Source organism: Mobula hypostoma, chromosome 17, assembly GCF_963921235.1.
Source record: "Mobula hypostoma chromosome 17, sMobHyp1.1, whole genome shotgun sequence".
NCBI lineage: Eukaryota > Metazoa > Chordata > Chondrichthyes > Myliobatiformes > Myliobatidae > Mobula > Mobula hypostoma.
The window spans coordinates 21,038,963-21,054,503 of record NC_086113.1 but is presented as its reverse complement, the minus strand read 5'-3'; the positions used below and the strand labels follow the sequence as shown (position 1 = coordinate 21,054,503).

Sequence of the window (15,541 nt, the reverse complement as noted above, 5' to 3'; positions counted from 1 at the left end):
TCTTGAGAATGCATAAACTGAAGTCATGAATGACAACTGGTATACTTTTTTCATCCCTTCTGCTACAGAGCTATACAGCCCTTCAACCCAACTTGTCCTGCCAATCAAGTTACCCACTTTCGGTGTATATTACTCTAAGCCAGCCTTTCTCAACCTTTTTGCCCTGGAGAAACTCTTGAAATAATTTTCAGGTCCCACATAAAAATTATTATATCCAGAGTTCACATTAGCATGATCAGTAAGTTATACATATAATAATCCAAAAATAATACTCTTGAGTAGAGAATTAATTTTTAGCCAACCTTTCTTTAAAAAAGCAGGTAATTAAGCTTAGCCTACCATTACTATTACTTTCTCTTTCGTAAATTTATTCAGGCAAACATTAAGTTTCTCAAATCTGGTTGAAACTTGAGAAAAACACACAGAGATTTCACCTTCAACTGAAATGAGACAATGTCTATCCTTGTGCTTGATGCTTGTTAAACAAGAAAAGGTTTGCTCACACATGCAAGAAGTTGAAAACTGCAGCAAAATGTTCATGGCTTTGCTATAAATGGTAGGATACTCTTTTTTTCCCACAGGAAGAACTTTTTCAGGGGCAGGTCAGTAAATCTCATCTTGAGTGCATGATCAGAGTGCAGCTCACAAAGCTATTCCTCTTCTCTCAAAGTCAAGTCCTCAGGCTGAACAGAAGATTCAGAGATAGGGCCCCTTACCCAGTCGTGCACTTAGTAACATAGAAAAACCTACAACACAATACAGGCCCTTCGGCCCACAACACTGTGCCGAACATGTACTTACTTTAGAAATTACCTTGGGTTACCCACAGCCCTCTATTTTTCTAAGGTCCATGTACCTATCCATGAAGAGTATACGGAACAATACTAAACTAGGCATGACAATCCGCCTCAGAGTACTGAAAAGTTATGTTTATCCAGTTATGTTATATGGCTCAGAATGTTGGACAATATCTAGTAACATGAAGAAACGAACTGAAGCAACAGAGATGTGGTTTTTGAGGAGGATGCAAAGAATATCATGGACGAAACGAATATCTAACGAGGATGTCATGAACAGAGCAAACACAAAAAGAGAAATAATGTATGAGAACATGAAAAGGCAACGTAACTTCATTAGACATGTAGAAAAGAGGAGTTAGAATGCACGGTAATTATGGGAACCATTGAAGGGAAGAAAGCAAGAGGAAGACAAAGACAAATGATGATGGAGACAGCAGCCAGAGAACTGGAAATGAATACCAATGAATTGATTCACTTGACTCGAAACAGGAGTGTGTGGGCCATGGCAGTCAAAGCTCAAGTTGGGCATGGCACCTGATGATGATGATGATGAACCTATCCAGGAGTCTCTTAAAAGACTCTGTTGTATTCACCTCCACCACTGTCGCCGGCAGCCCATTCCACGCACTCACCACTCTGCGTGAAAAACTTACCCCTGACATCACCTTTGTACCTACTTCCAAAGCACCTTAAAACTGTGTCCTCGCGTGTTAGTCATTTCAGCCCTGGGAAATGCCTCTGACTATCCACACGATCAATGCCTCTCATCATCTTATACACCTCTATCAGGTCACCTCTCATCCTCCGTTGCTCCAAGGAGAAAAGGCCAAGTTCACTCAACCTATTCTCATAAGGCATGCTCCCCAATCCAGGCAGCATCCTTGTAAATCTCGTCTGAACCCTTTCTATAGTTTCCACATCCTTCCTGCAGTGAGGTGACCAGAACTGAGCACAGTACTCCAAGTGGGGTCTGACCAGGGTCCTATATAGCTGTAACATTACCTCTTGGCTCTTGAACTCAAATCCACGGTTGATGAAGGCCAATGCACCATATGTCTTCTTAACAACACTGTCAACCTGCGCCGCAGCTTTGAATGTCCTGTGGATTCAGACCCCAAGATCCTTCTGGTCATCCACACTGCCAAGAGTCTTACCATTAATACTATATTCTGCCATCATATTTGACCTACTAAAATGAACCACCTCACACTTTTCTGGGTTAAACTCTATCTGCCACTTCCAGCCCAGTTCTGCATCCTATTGATGTTCCGCTGTAACCTCTGACAGTCCTCCATACTATCCATAACACCCCCAACCTTCATATCATCAGCAAATATACTAACCCATCCCTCCACTTCCTCATTCAGATCATTTATAAAAATCATGAAGAGAAGGGGTCCCAGAACAAATCACTGAGGCACACTACTGGTCTCCAACCTCCATGAGGAATATGTCGTGTCTATAACCACTCTTTACCTTGTGTGTGCAAGACAGTTCTGAATCCACAAAGCAAGGTCCCCTTGGATCCCATGCCTCTTTACTTTCTCAATAGGCCTTGCATGGGGTACTTTGTCAAATGCCTTGCTGAAATCCATATACACTACATCTACGGCTCTACCTTCATCAATGTGTTTAGTTACATCCTCAAAAAATTCAATCAGGCTTGTAAGGTACAACCAGCCTTCGACAAAGCCATGCTGACTATTCCTAATCATATTATGCCTCACCAAATGTTCATAAATCCTGCCTCTCAGGATCTTCTCCATCAACTGAAGTAAGATGCACTGGTCTATAAATTCCTGGGCTTTCTCTTAAGGGAACAACATCTGCAACCCTCCAGTCCTTCGGAACATCTCCCGAATAATATAATAATAATAATAATATAATCCTGAACATACCTAACAAACTCCACCCCAACTAAACCCCCTCGCTCTAGGGTCATGCCAATCAATACTGGGGAAATTAAAATCCCCCATCACGACAAACCTGTTATTATTACACCATTCCAAAATCTGTCTCCCTATCTGATCCTCGATGTCCCTGTTACCATTGGGTGGTCTATAAAAACCACCCAGTAGATTTATTGACCACCTTCCTGACCCTAGCTTCCACCCACAGAGATTCAGTAGACAATCCCTTCATGACTTCTTCCTTTACTGTAACCGTGACACTATCTCTGATCAGCAGTGCCACACCCCCACCTCTTTTGCCTCCCTCCCTGCCCTTTCTAAAATATCTAAAGCCTGGCACTCTAAGTACCTATTCCTGCCCGAGCCACCCAAGTCTCTGTAATGGCCACAACATCATAGCTCCAAGTACTGAGCCACGCTCTAAGTTCATCTGCTTTGTTCATGATACTCCTTGCATTAAAATAGACACATCCCAAATCATCAATCTGAGCGAATCCCTTCTCTATCACCTGCCTATCCTCCCTCTCACACCGCCTACAAACTTTCTCAATTCGTGAGCCAACCACCCCTTCCTCCGTCTCTTCAGTTCAGTTCACAGCCCCCAGCAATTCTAGTTTAAACTCTTCCATTAGCCTTAGCAAACCTCTCTGCCAGGATATTGATCCCCCTCGGATTCAAGTACAACCCGTCCTTTTTGTACAGGTCACGCCTGCCCCAAAAGAGGTCCCAATGATCCAGATATCTGAATCCCTGCCCCCGCTCCAATCCCACAGCCACGCATTTATCCTCCACCTCACTCTATTCCTATACTGACTGTCGTGTGGCACAGGCAGTAATCTTGAGATTACTACCTTTGAGTCCTGCTTCTCAACTTCCTTCCCAACACCCTGTAGTCTACTTTCAGGATCTCCTCCCTTTTCCTGCCTATGTTGTTGGTACCAGTATGCACCATGACCTCTGGCTGTTCACTTTACCACTTCAGGATATCGTGGACATGATCAGAAACATCCCGGACCCTGGCAGCTGGGAGGCAAACTAACATCTGTGCTTCTTTCCTGCATCCACAGAATCACCCGTCTGACCCCCTAAGTATAGAGTCCCCTATCAATGCTGCCATCCTTTTCCCTTCCCTACCCTTCTGAGCCACAGGAGTAGACTCTGGGCCAGAGATGCGGCCACTGTTGCTTCCCCCAGGTAGGAATCCCACGCCCCCCCCCCCCAACAGTACTCAAACAGGAGTACCATTGGGCTACTCTCTAGTATCTGACTCTCGCCCTTCCCTCTCCTGACTGTTACCCACTTATCTGTCTCACGAAGCCCTAGTGTGACTACTTGCCTATAGCTCCCATCACCTCCTCAACTTTCCCTGACCAGATGAAGGTCATCGAGCTGCAACTCCAGTTCCCTAACCCGGTCCCTAAGGAGCTGCGGCTCAACGCACCTGGCGCAGATGTGGCCGTCTGGGAGGCTAGGACATTCCACATCTGACACCCAGTACAGAACACTAGCCTCACAGACATAATTCCTATTCTTCACAAGTAACTTACCTCGCTTCGACCCGTTATCGCCGAAGCCCCAAAGCTCTCCTCCTCTGACTCCCTCTACCTCGTCGCCCACTCTATAAAGCTGTCTCCTTTTTAAATTCTTCCCGCTGACATCCACGCAACTGCAGAGTCGTGCGTCGATGTCAACACCTGCGCTGACAAGGAAGAGAAATACTGTTCAATTTTGTTCTGCAGTTCTTCCAGGTGGTTTTCAATAAGACTTGAGATATTCTGATATCCTTTCTCACTCTCAAGCCCAAGCAGTAGTGGACACACTTCAAGATTTCCTTTTGCAGCATGATTTTTCCAAAGATTCAGTTTCCTTTTAAATCCAAGAATCTTGTCACTTGAGCTCAAAACATTTTCTCCAGCGTCTTGCAGAGACTTGTTCAACTGGTTCACATGATGGAAAACTATCTGTTAAGTAGGCTAGCTTCTGCAGCCAATGGAGCTATTCTGAATAACAGGTAGTATCTGGAAAGCAGAACTATTTTTCACTTTGGATGCATTATGCCTGTTTGAATAATCAGAAACCTGTGGCTAGAATCATTTTGGATTTGATGGTACTTCAAATCTATCTCATAGCAGGAAAGAACTTTGAGATTGGCGGATGTCACTAAATAAATGTGAATTCTTGTCTTGAGTTCAGTCATAGCTCAGATTGGACATTTTCATCTTATTTAAAATAAGGGAGGCTGCTCTCCCACACGGTGGCACGGTGGACATACATCTCTACCAAAGAAGGTTGAAGGCACTCCTTCCCTCCACTAGCATGCAGGTCACTCTCAGGCAAGGTACAGCACCTGCTTAGCTCCCTCAATCAGGGTGACATGAAGCTATGGGAGCAGTGGTGGATGGTTGTAGCTGAGGCATATCACAAGGTTATGTGACCACTAACTCCAGGCAGGTAATCTCTGAAGAGTATTGGCAACAGCTGGGGTCATCCATCTTGGAAAGACACTGCCCAGAAGGCGGCAATGGCAAATCACTTCTTTAGAAAAAATTGCCAAGACCAATCGTGGTCATGGAAAGACCATGATCGTCCACTTCATGCAACATGGCACATAATGAGTAAGCTCCCACACAAGCAGGCTGCGCAACAGCCATAAAACAAGAGCAGTACTGATAAATTTTCCAGCCGTAGTGTGTACAGAAGGACTTTTAATCCAGAGAAACAGCCAGGACAACCAATAGTTGAGAAGTAGAAGAGCTATAATATAGCTATTCCTTAGACTGAATAAAAAAGTAATGTCTTCCCAACTATGAGAAAACGCTTTCAGAGCTAACTGAAGACACAAGGCAGATTACAGATGCCACACTAACGTAGAAAATGTTGGTGGAATTCAGCAGGTGAGGAAATACTTACAGAGGAAGATGAAAAGTCAACATTTTGGGAAGGAAGAGGGCAGAATAAAAGGGCAGGAGTAGAGGGAGGAGCATGAGCTGGTAGGCGATAAGTGATTCCGGGTGAGGGGTCGGTGGGGGGTTGGAATGAGAATATGCTGAGAGATGATGTGAATGAGGCAAAGGACTGAAGAAGATGGAACTTGATGGAGAAGACAGTGAATAAAGGGGACCAGGAAAGGCAGGTCATCAGGACGGTTGAGCGGAAAGGCCAGCTCATGCTCTTCCTCCTTCTCCCACTATTTTATTCTGGTTTCTGCCATCTATCTTTCCAGTCCTGATGAAGGGTCTCAACACAAAATGTTGACTGTTCATTTCTCTCCACAGATGCTGGCTGATTGGTTGAATTTCTGCCATAACCAGTTGAAATTGGTGAACCTTTCATTGATTTGTTTAGGGGGTGAGTGAAAGTGGGCCACAGAATGGCTGCAACCTGTAGATATACAGGAAGAAAATCCTGTCTGTACAAAGTGGTTTGAGTACCATCTTCAGCAGGAGCTCTTAATTTTAAATTCAGTAGCTGCTTCTAATGACAAACAGGAACAGATATATCACTTTCCAAATGGAGACAGTAATAATTAAAATGGAAATAATTGTCCTATAAATTAAATTGGGTTTTATTTACAATGAATTTGATTTGTCCAGCTGCTAAAGCATCACAGTACAATTAATTTTAAATGACTGAGACTAATACTGATCTCAAACACTAAAATAATGAATTCCAGGAAGAGCAAGTTCTGAAGCCAGGTAATAATCTTGCATTTCAAGATTCAGCTCTAAACAACCATCACTTCTTATCTAGTTATCAAATAGTACCATTCTACTGCTCATTAAATTATAATGAAATGCAAATTCACAACTGATTTTTCAAAAGGTGCTAATAACTGCACATTTCTGTATTCCGCAATCATCCAAACTGATCTGATAATAACAGCTCAGCTTTTAAAAAAAAAGTTGCCAATTTGGTGCATAATCTTTTAAAACCGATATTTCTTAATTTCAAGTAGTTTAACAGAATGCACATGCTCTGTTACACACAAGATAGAGAACATTCAAGATAAGATTAATTTGCTACATGCATATAAAACTGGCTGCTCACTGCCACACCAGTTGAAAATTTCAATTACTAAGGGTTTGTACACCCGTGGCCTGTTATCAATATGATAAACAGTAAGTTAACTAATAGATAGAGAACTTGCATTTTTTAAAAAAATAAAACACCTTTAACATCCTTAGGCTATCCCAAAACACTTCACAAGCACTATCTCAGAAGCACATTCATGTTTATGATGGTGGGAAAAGATGCATTGCTTTAAACAGCAATAAAATAATCAGATTTTCAGGAGAGAAGCAAGAAAGAGAGCTAGAACAATTCTAGCAAGTCATAAATACTGGAATACTCATAGAATATCCTCCAGTACTTTGCTTAAGAGGGCAACAGGATTTCTGAATGCCCAGCTTGAACAAGTATATGGGGTCTTGATTTAATATCATCTGAAAGAATGCAACCCCATCAGTTCAGCATTTTCCCAGAACTAGAACCACAGTTAATACCTTAGGGACAGAGATGGACATCCAGCAGGAAAGTTGTTCAAAAGCAGAGGTTTGTAAATACATAGAATGTGGCAGAAAAAAAGTGTTTTTGCTTAACCCAAGAAGACTGCATCAATTTTTATGCTTCATTAAGCACTCTCCTATCTCCCATCATCATCTACATCAATTAGTGCAACCTTCCACTATTTCCCTTTGTCCATTCTCCTCTTAAATACATCCCTTTCAACTACTCTGTGGCAAATCACAACATAAACGTCTCTGCAGATGCTGGAAATCCAGAACAACACACAGAATATGCTGGACAAACTCAACAGGTTAGGTTGTTTCTATGGAAAATAACAGAGTTCGCGTTTCAGGTTGAGACCTTCGTCGGGACTCAGTCTGAATACTGCATCTAGATCAGAGCTATACAACGTATTATTATAAGTTTGCAAACTAGACACTGCTGATTAGCTTCCAATTTCGGCAGTCCATAAACTCTACTCTCCAAATCCCAAAATGTTGCATACCCTGTTCTATAATTTTGGGTAACATACATCATGTACTGTGGGTGTGGGGCAGAAACAGATCAGAACTAACAGGTACAAGCACAAGGAACTGATTAGATTCTCTATGCCACAGCACCTCTCAACAGAATTCTGTTTACCCAGCAGAATTATTCTTGCTCACTTTAATGGCGGGCAAGTTGAAAACTGCCTGAATGCCTTCATGGTCTCATCATTCCTACAGGATATATCCTCTAGTTTTGTCCTCAGAAGCCTTTGCAAACTCATTATTTTCACCACTAGTCTTTAGTTACCAAAGCCTTAAGTTTCTTGTATTCTTTCAGATTTCTCCTTCTGTTTTAAATTGTTTAGAACATTTCTTACAACCCAGCTCTTTGATTAAGCTTTTGGTCATCTAGCCTAAAATGTGCTTAAATGGCACAGCAGCAATTATTTTAGTTTTAGAACAATTACTTCTGTTCACAAAGTTCAGCATTCTGGACAGGGTGACACAATAATGTGAAATACACTTTTAAATGAATCATTAGAAATGTTAACTTCTCTTAACTTCAAGCAGCAGGATATTAGGGCTTACGTTTTTGCTGTGACGTCAACATATTGGCCTGGTCGAAAATGAGCCGCATATAAAGGAGTACCTGGAACAAATTTACCAGCAAATTTAAGGCAACCACATATCATCATGACTGATTCCATAATTAAAAATTAAATTACTAAGGATAAAACATAGGAGTAATGCAAATTATGCAACAATTATTTATATTATGCATCATATTTACTTTCAAACTTTTCCCAGTTTTCTTCTTCTCAAAATGTTACTTCCAAGGTGGGAAAATTTTGCCTATAGAAATCCAATATACTGGCTAGAGAGCTGTATAAATCAGACTCTGAGGGTGGCTGCAACCTGGACTTGTAGACGTGCTGAGGACTACAAACTGACTACCTTAGAAGAGAAGCAAATATTTCGCCACCAAGGACCAGAATTCTGACAATGCAGAAAGTGACAAGGGAAAACTAAACCAGATAACTTTAATCTTCATCATGATTCATTGTTGAAGCTCTTTCCTTAAATGTGGATATCAAGTTCCACAACAGACCATGAAAATGAAATAAAAATAAACTGCATAATGGAAATCTGAAAACAAAAACAAAAATACTGGGAGTACTCAGGTAAGTCAAGCAGTATCAGGATTCAGGGGAGTAGATTTAGGTTAGAGTTGTCGAGGAACTGTTTTTCCCCCGGAAGGGAGTGAATTTGTGGAACCCACAGAGGCTATTTGATTAAATATATTTAAGACACAGTTAATAGTGGAACTAAGGGTTACAGGTAAAAGGAGGTAGGTGGAACTGAGTGCACGGCCAGATCAGTCATGATCTTATTGAATGGCAGAGTGAGCTTGATAAGCCAGATAGCCTACTCCTGCTCTTTATACCAATTTAATACCTCAGGTCCATTTTTGTTTCAAACTACTATAGGAATGCATTACAATTTGCAGTTAGCTGGCCAAGTTAGGAATGAGCAATTAAGTTATTTACCTATATTCTAACATCTATATACTTACCCTCTTAACCCCATTTCACTATTTATTAAAATAGTGAATAGTGATCTGGAGCAACTGCAGCTCCAGATTCCCATCTGCCTGAGGTAACCTTTCACCTATTTGCTTATTAGAAATTAATCTAACTCAGTCAAAGACTCTGCTTCTAATATCCGTTAAGGAAGAAAGAATCAAAAATGCATTACTCTCAAGACAAAATTTCACTTCATCTGTTTTAGATGTTTCCCCTTTATGGGACAATCCTCCCCACATTCAATCTGTCAAGATCCCATGGGTATTGTGTCTTAATCAAGTCACCTCTTACTCTTTTATAAGGCAAGCCTGTTCAAGCTTTCATTAAAAGACAATTTGCCATTCAAGGTATTAGACTAATAAATTTTCCCTTAAAAGAGACCAATAATGTAATACAGTATTGCAGCTGCTGTCTTATCAATGCTTCAGAAAAAGGAAGCAAAACCTCCCTAGTTTTATATTCAATTTTCTTCACAATTTGATTAATTTCTATTAGATTTTTAATTACTTTCTATACCAGCATAGTTGTTTCTTTATGCACTAGGATATCCCCATTCTTCTGCAATCACAAATATTTGGACAATTTCACATTTCCCCATACTATACTGTTTTGACAGATCTTTACCCACTTGAAAATACATTCATGACTTTCATGCACCCTCTTCACGACCTACTTACATACTCATCTTTGTCTCACCAGCAAATTTAGCAACAATGCCTTTGATATTTTCACCCAAGTTATTCATTAGACATTGCAGGTAATCTTCCATATACCTTCTAACACTGCCATAGAATGTTAAATGGTCTTCTTAAAGAGCAGATAAGGCCACCATTTGATATTCTGCATGCATTTTATGGAATAATGTAGGATTAAGTTATCCACTGGCATCCAGAACATTACTCGATTGATCTCGGGTGATAACTTAGTATCATACCATGGATGTTGGCAGTATTTAACTTCACAAAAACAAGCACATCTACAATGCTGACTACTTTCTTTCAAAACCTATCTGGTCCACTAATGGAAATCCGTTATCGTTACCCGATCAGCAAATCCATATCAAGCATAGCAAAATGGCTGACTCTTAAATGACTCTGAAACAGCCTTGCATGTTCAGGAAGATTGGGGATGGCTGTTGATACACATAGCAGAAATAGATGAGAATATTACGTGTAGTCCAATAAATATCAGTATCTTCTCAGCCTGTCTTTGCCCATCCCAAAACAAATGCAAAAGCTCTATTTGAGACATTACCTGGTTTAATAATAGCATTTTCAGAGACCTTGAACGTTGATAATTTCTGTTTTGGGGGTATACCAGCTAGCCTGTACTTTTCCATAACAGTCTCTGACTTCTACAGAGAGAAAAACAACAGATGTATATAACATAAAGTGATGACACCTTTACAGTGAGCATGTCTTTTTGCACATAACCAGTTCACTGGAAAACTGTAATTCTATGCAAGGATTTTGTCGGCTGCAATTATTCTGCACTGTTACTCTCCACAAGAATTTTGCTATAATTTATACTAACGAGCAATTTTTTACTGAATTTAATTTGTTGGTACATTAAGGGACACAAATAATTTCAGCTCTTTCAAAATCCTTTATAACTAGTAATATACTTAAGTGTATTGTACCAAAGGCAGCAAATGAATCACAGTAAACTCCCATAAAGTGCACTGTAATAATGTGAGATAATCTGTTTGATCGAGATAACGTACTGTATGCAATGCAGAGACTTTAGAAGGCATGGGTCAGACCACATATAGAGTATTGTGAACAGTCTTAGGCCCCATATCTTAGGAAAGGATGTGCTGGTGTTGGAAAGGATCTACAGGAGGTTTACGAGAATGATCCTGGGAAGGATAGATTAGCATATGAGGAGTGTTTGATGGCTGTGGGCCTGTACTCACTGGAGCTTAGAAGAATGATAGGTTTCAATGAGATCCCCATCGAATATTGAATGATCTAGAGAGTGAACATGGAGACGATGTTTCCAGTAGTGGGAGAGTCTAGGACTTGAGAGCACTGCCTCAGAATATAATGATATCCCTTTAGCAGCGATAAGGAGGAATTCCTTTAGCCAGATGGTAGTGAATCTGTGAAACTCACTGCCACAGATGGCTGTGGAAGTCAAGTCATCTGGTATATTTAAACCAGAGGCCGATAGGCTCTAGATTAGTAAGGGGATTAAAAATTACAGGGAGAAGGCAGGAGAATGAGGTTGACAGGGAAAACAAGTCAGCCATGATTGAATAGCAAAGCAGACTCAATGGGCCAAACAGCCTAATTCTGCTCCTATGTCTTATGGCTAGGATACCAGCCAGAACTCTGCCCTCAGCTGAGTAGTGCTGTGAAATCTTTTGAGAATGATACATCTTTAATCCAATGTCTTGCCTTGAAAGATAGCCTCAGTATTGCAATGAAGTGCCAGTCTCCAGTGTTCAGGTCTCCAGAGTGCCACTCTATTTACTCGAGATTAACTTAGCTCAAACCAGATTACCAAATGGCAAACTAACATCAACTTCTAATTATAAAAATGCAAAACCCATATTCAGATTTCATCAAAAATTAAGAGATAAGAAATGATCCAGTTATTAGCATCTAAAACATATTGCTTCACATACAACGTATTCTTAAGATTTACACATGGATGATGGTTGTTCAGTCAGGAAATTGCTTACAACTTAATGGCACACCACTCAATGATGAGAGCACTTTATAACCTTATAAAAATCAACACAATTTCCACAATTAAAATGCTTTAAAAAAGGGATGGGGTGAAGCTGATAAATCAGTAGATCAAAAGAGGAAGTAAACTTAGTTGTTAAATGTTAAAAAGTATGATGTTTTACAGACTGGTAGGTCACAGACCCCAAAGCCACTATTGTCAGGAAGAACCTTCATATGGAAGGAGGGAAAGTGAGAAAAAAAAAAATCAGGAAAATATGATGAAATAATTAAGAGGTGTGCTCTTCGGTACATTTCTGGCATGCTTGGTGAAAAATACAAGCTTTCACTGAAGTAAGAATTAACTCTTTATTCTTCATTTTTTGTTAGCGCTTGTTTAATGCAAGCATTATGAACGCATACACTAGCTCTCACCTATAGACTAGATTTTAGTTCACTACATATATAAAATTTAACCAAGTTCCTCTCAGTTTTCCATAACAATGGATTGAATCTTTGCTGGTAAATGCCAACTTTTCCATGTCAACCTGTTGGCTTTGAAATTCATAATGGAAACAAACTTGGGACCTCAATACATGCAGTGTGAAGGTCAGAAACTCCAAATTTGCTGAAAGATTTTGACACTGAAACTGTTTTCTTAACTCACTGCTGCACTCCACATAGGACCCAATGAACTGAGAGAGATGTCCCATCAGCTATACTGCACCAGATCAACAAGTCCATTCAGTCCAATTGGCATTTTACAGCTCGGAGGAAGAATAAAGTGAGTAAGGCAAGTGGCATCTTTTAATTATAAGTTTTCAATTAAGTTTAATATTTAGAAGTGCCTTAAATGAATTGTTGAAATTTTTAAAATATTCCATTCAATAGTTTTTGACTGCTTTGGAAAAAGTTCTGAATGAATAGTATGTCATGTTGTCCAAGTTGCATGTCTCCCATCCACTACATAATGTACTGGGTGGGCACAGGAGTACAATCAGCCAGAGACTCATTCCACCGAGATGCAACACAGAGCGTCATAGGAAGTCATTCCTGCCTGTGGCCATCAAACTTTACAACTCCTCCCTTGGAGGGTCAGACACCCTGAGCCAATAGGCTGGTCCTGGACTTATTTCCTGGCATTTACATATTACTATTTAATTATTTATGGTTTTATATTGCTTTATTTATACTGTATTCTTGGTTGGTGCAACTGTAACGAAAACCAACGAAAACCAATTTCCCTCGGGATCAATAAAGTATGACTTATGACTATTCTAACAGTTTTGATAGGTGGCAAAACCAGGAACATGACTTTGCTAATTGTCAATAGGCTTCCTCAACATGTTTTTGATGCAGGATTTATTCCGGACCATCCTCATGGTTCAGGTACATTGCATGAGGCCGTGGTGTAATGGAGGGCTTCTTCAGATGGCTTTTGATCAGTCAGCTTAACCTCGTGAACCTAACCCTGATTATTTTGGAGCATGGGTGAAATTGGGCAGCGAGTGCAAGTTGCAAGCCCCTTTGTCTGATATTTCTATGGTTATATTTTGTTATGTCATATGTTGTTTCATTATAAATATTAGCTTAGAAAATGCGAAGAAATTAACAGCCTTCTAATTACATTTGAGCATTAAAAAGCACTTGATAATTTGTGGCAAGCAAAATATATGCCTCGATCTACAAATTGGCACAAGTTACTGGATGAATTACACTAGCTTTGCAAAAAAACAATCACTGTCAGTTTCCCCATTAATTCTGAGACATTGCTACACTCTCATGTAATAAATATGAATTCCATTTTGAATTGACGAATGAAAAAGAAACCTACGGACATATTCTAACTGCACCACTTCATTAGATTCTGAGCCAGTGACTGGAAAACATTTCCCCTAACTAATGTCCAAAGCGGAGTATAATTTGGTCTACTCAAAAATTTGTAACTTCAAGTTGGGATAGAACATTATGCAGCATTGTCTTCACCACATGGAATGCAGTCCTTCAAGAAATTAACTTATTATTCCCTCCTTCAAAGATGGGCAATAAAAGCCAGCTTTCCTCATGAAATCCATTTCCCAACATAGTTCATTACTGTGTGAAGAGGATATTCTGATAAGGTGGTGGTGCACTTGGACGCAGCTGCTTCTACAGAGCCAACAAAAAGTGCTATTTCCTTTTTTGAGTGTATTTTCTAAGAATGCAAGACATTGCTGGACATTATGAACTTAAAAGTACCGCAGGTCTACCACATTAGCGAGTTGTTCATTGACAGAGAAATTGGAGGAGCTAGACGATGCAGACCATGTTGCTGGAGAGGTGTAGGAACGAAGGTGGTGTTCAATCAAAGAGAGAGTGATAGTCTTAGGTCCTTTTCTCTTGCTTATTGGTTTACAGCTTGGAATAGGCCCTTCCAGCCCTTCAAGCTGTGCCACCCTGATTTAACATTGGCTTAAACATGGGACAATATCCAATGACCTACTAAACTGTACATCTTTGGACTGTGGGAGGAAACCAGAGCACCCAAAAGAAATCCATGTAGTCACAGGGAGATTGACCCCAGGTTGCTGGTACTGTAAAGCGTTGTGCTAACTAGTACATTACCATCCCGCCTATTCTGACCAGATGTCCACGACTAGTAGTAGTATTCCATAGGGGTCCATACTGGGTGGGGTGTGTGTGTGTGTGTGTGTGCGCGCGCGCGCACACAGATATGGACAGACGAATGGCAGATGAACTTTATTTGAAGCATTAGAATCAGAATTAAAATCAGGTTTAATATCACTGGCATATGCCGTGAAAATTGTTGATGGGCAGCAGCAGTACATTGCAATAAATAATAACTATAAATTACAATAATCTCTATGAAAAAATCAAATTAAATAAGTAATGCAAAAAGACAGAAAAAAATGAGGTATCGTTGAAAGTGAAAAATAAAAAGAATACAGCGAATGAGAAATCAGATTATCACCACTCTAAGGATGTTGAAAGACAGCAACTACATTTGAACACTGGCTGAGGAGCATAACCAAAATTGAACTAACAAATAAACATACCACAGCTCACTTGGAGAAGACTGAGCAATCTCAATAATGAGTTGCACAGCAAGATGAAATTGAATACAGGTGTAATTAAGTTGGAATGTAAAATGAACGCCTGAAGCAGGGGTATTATCTTTAGCTGACGGCCTCAGGATAATGATTTGTTAGCTTTTGCTTTGCACACAAGGGATTGTTCATGAGCCAATATATTTTTGGCTATATTGTTGGAGATAAGCTGTTGCAATATGAACTAACTGAATTGAAGGGGCTTTTATCAACATTAAGAAACTTGATGTCAAATGAACAATTCTTTACTCTAAAGTCTAATTAAATCTACTCCAGCCTAAAACACAATTCCAGCGTTTCGTGGTTTGACAAAGATGATGGCCATTTAGGAGGAAATGTGATAAAGGCTCAAAATTCCAGACTCTATATGCTGCAGAAAGCAAAACATTCTATTGTTGAGAAGCTGCAAACACACACAAAACAGCTGCCCAGATATAAAGAAACTCACGGAAAGCAAAGCATTCCTTTTCATATG

General features: G+C 40.1%; 1 protein-coding gene across 1 annotated transcript in view; it reads right to left on the bottom strand.

Annotated features, from left to right (window-relative positions):
* Positions 1–15,541, bottom strand: part of mrpl3 (mitochondrial ribosomal protein L3) — a 56,543-nt gene that overhangs the window by 23,160 nt on the left and 17,842 nt on the right. Inside the window, exons 5-6 of the mRNA XM_063069627.1 lie at positions 10,542–10,641; positions 8,293–8,353 (exon numbers count right to left, since the gene is read on the bottom strand). Coding sequence (XP_062925697.1) covers positions 8,293–8,353; positions 10,542–10,641 — 161 coding nt within the window. The remainder of the gene's footprint in view (positions 1–8,292; positions 8,354–10,541; positions 10,642–15,541) is intronic.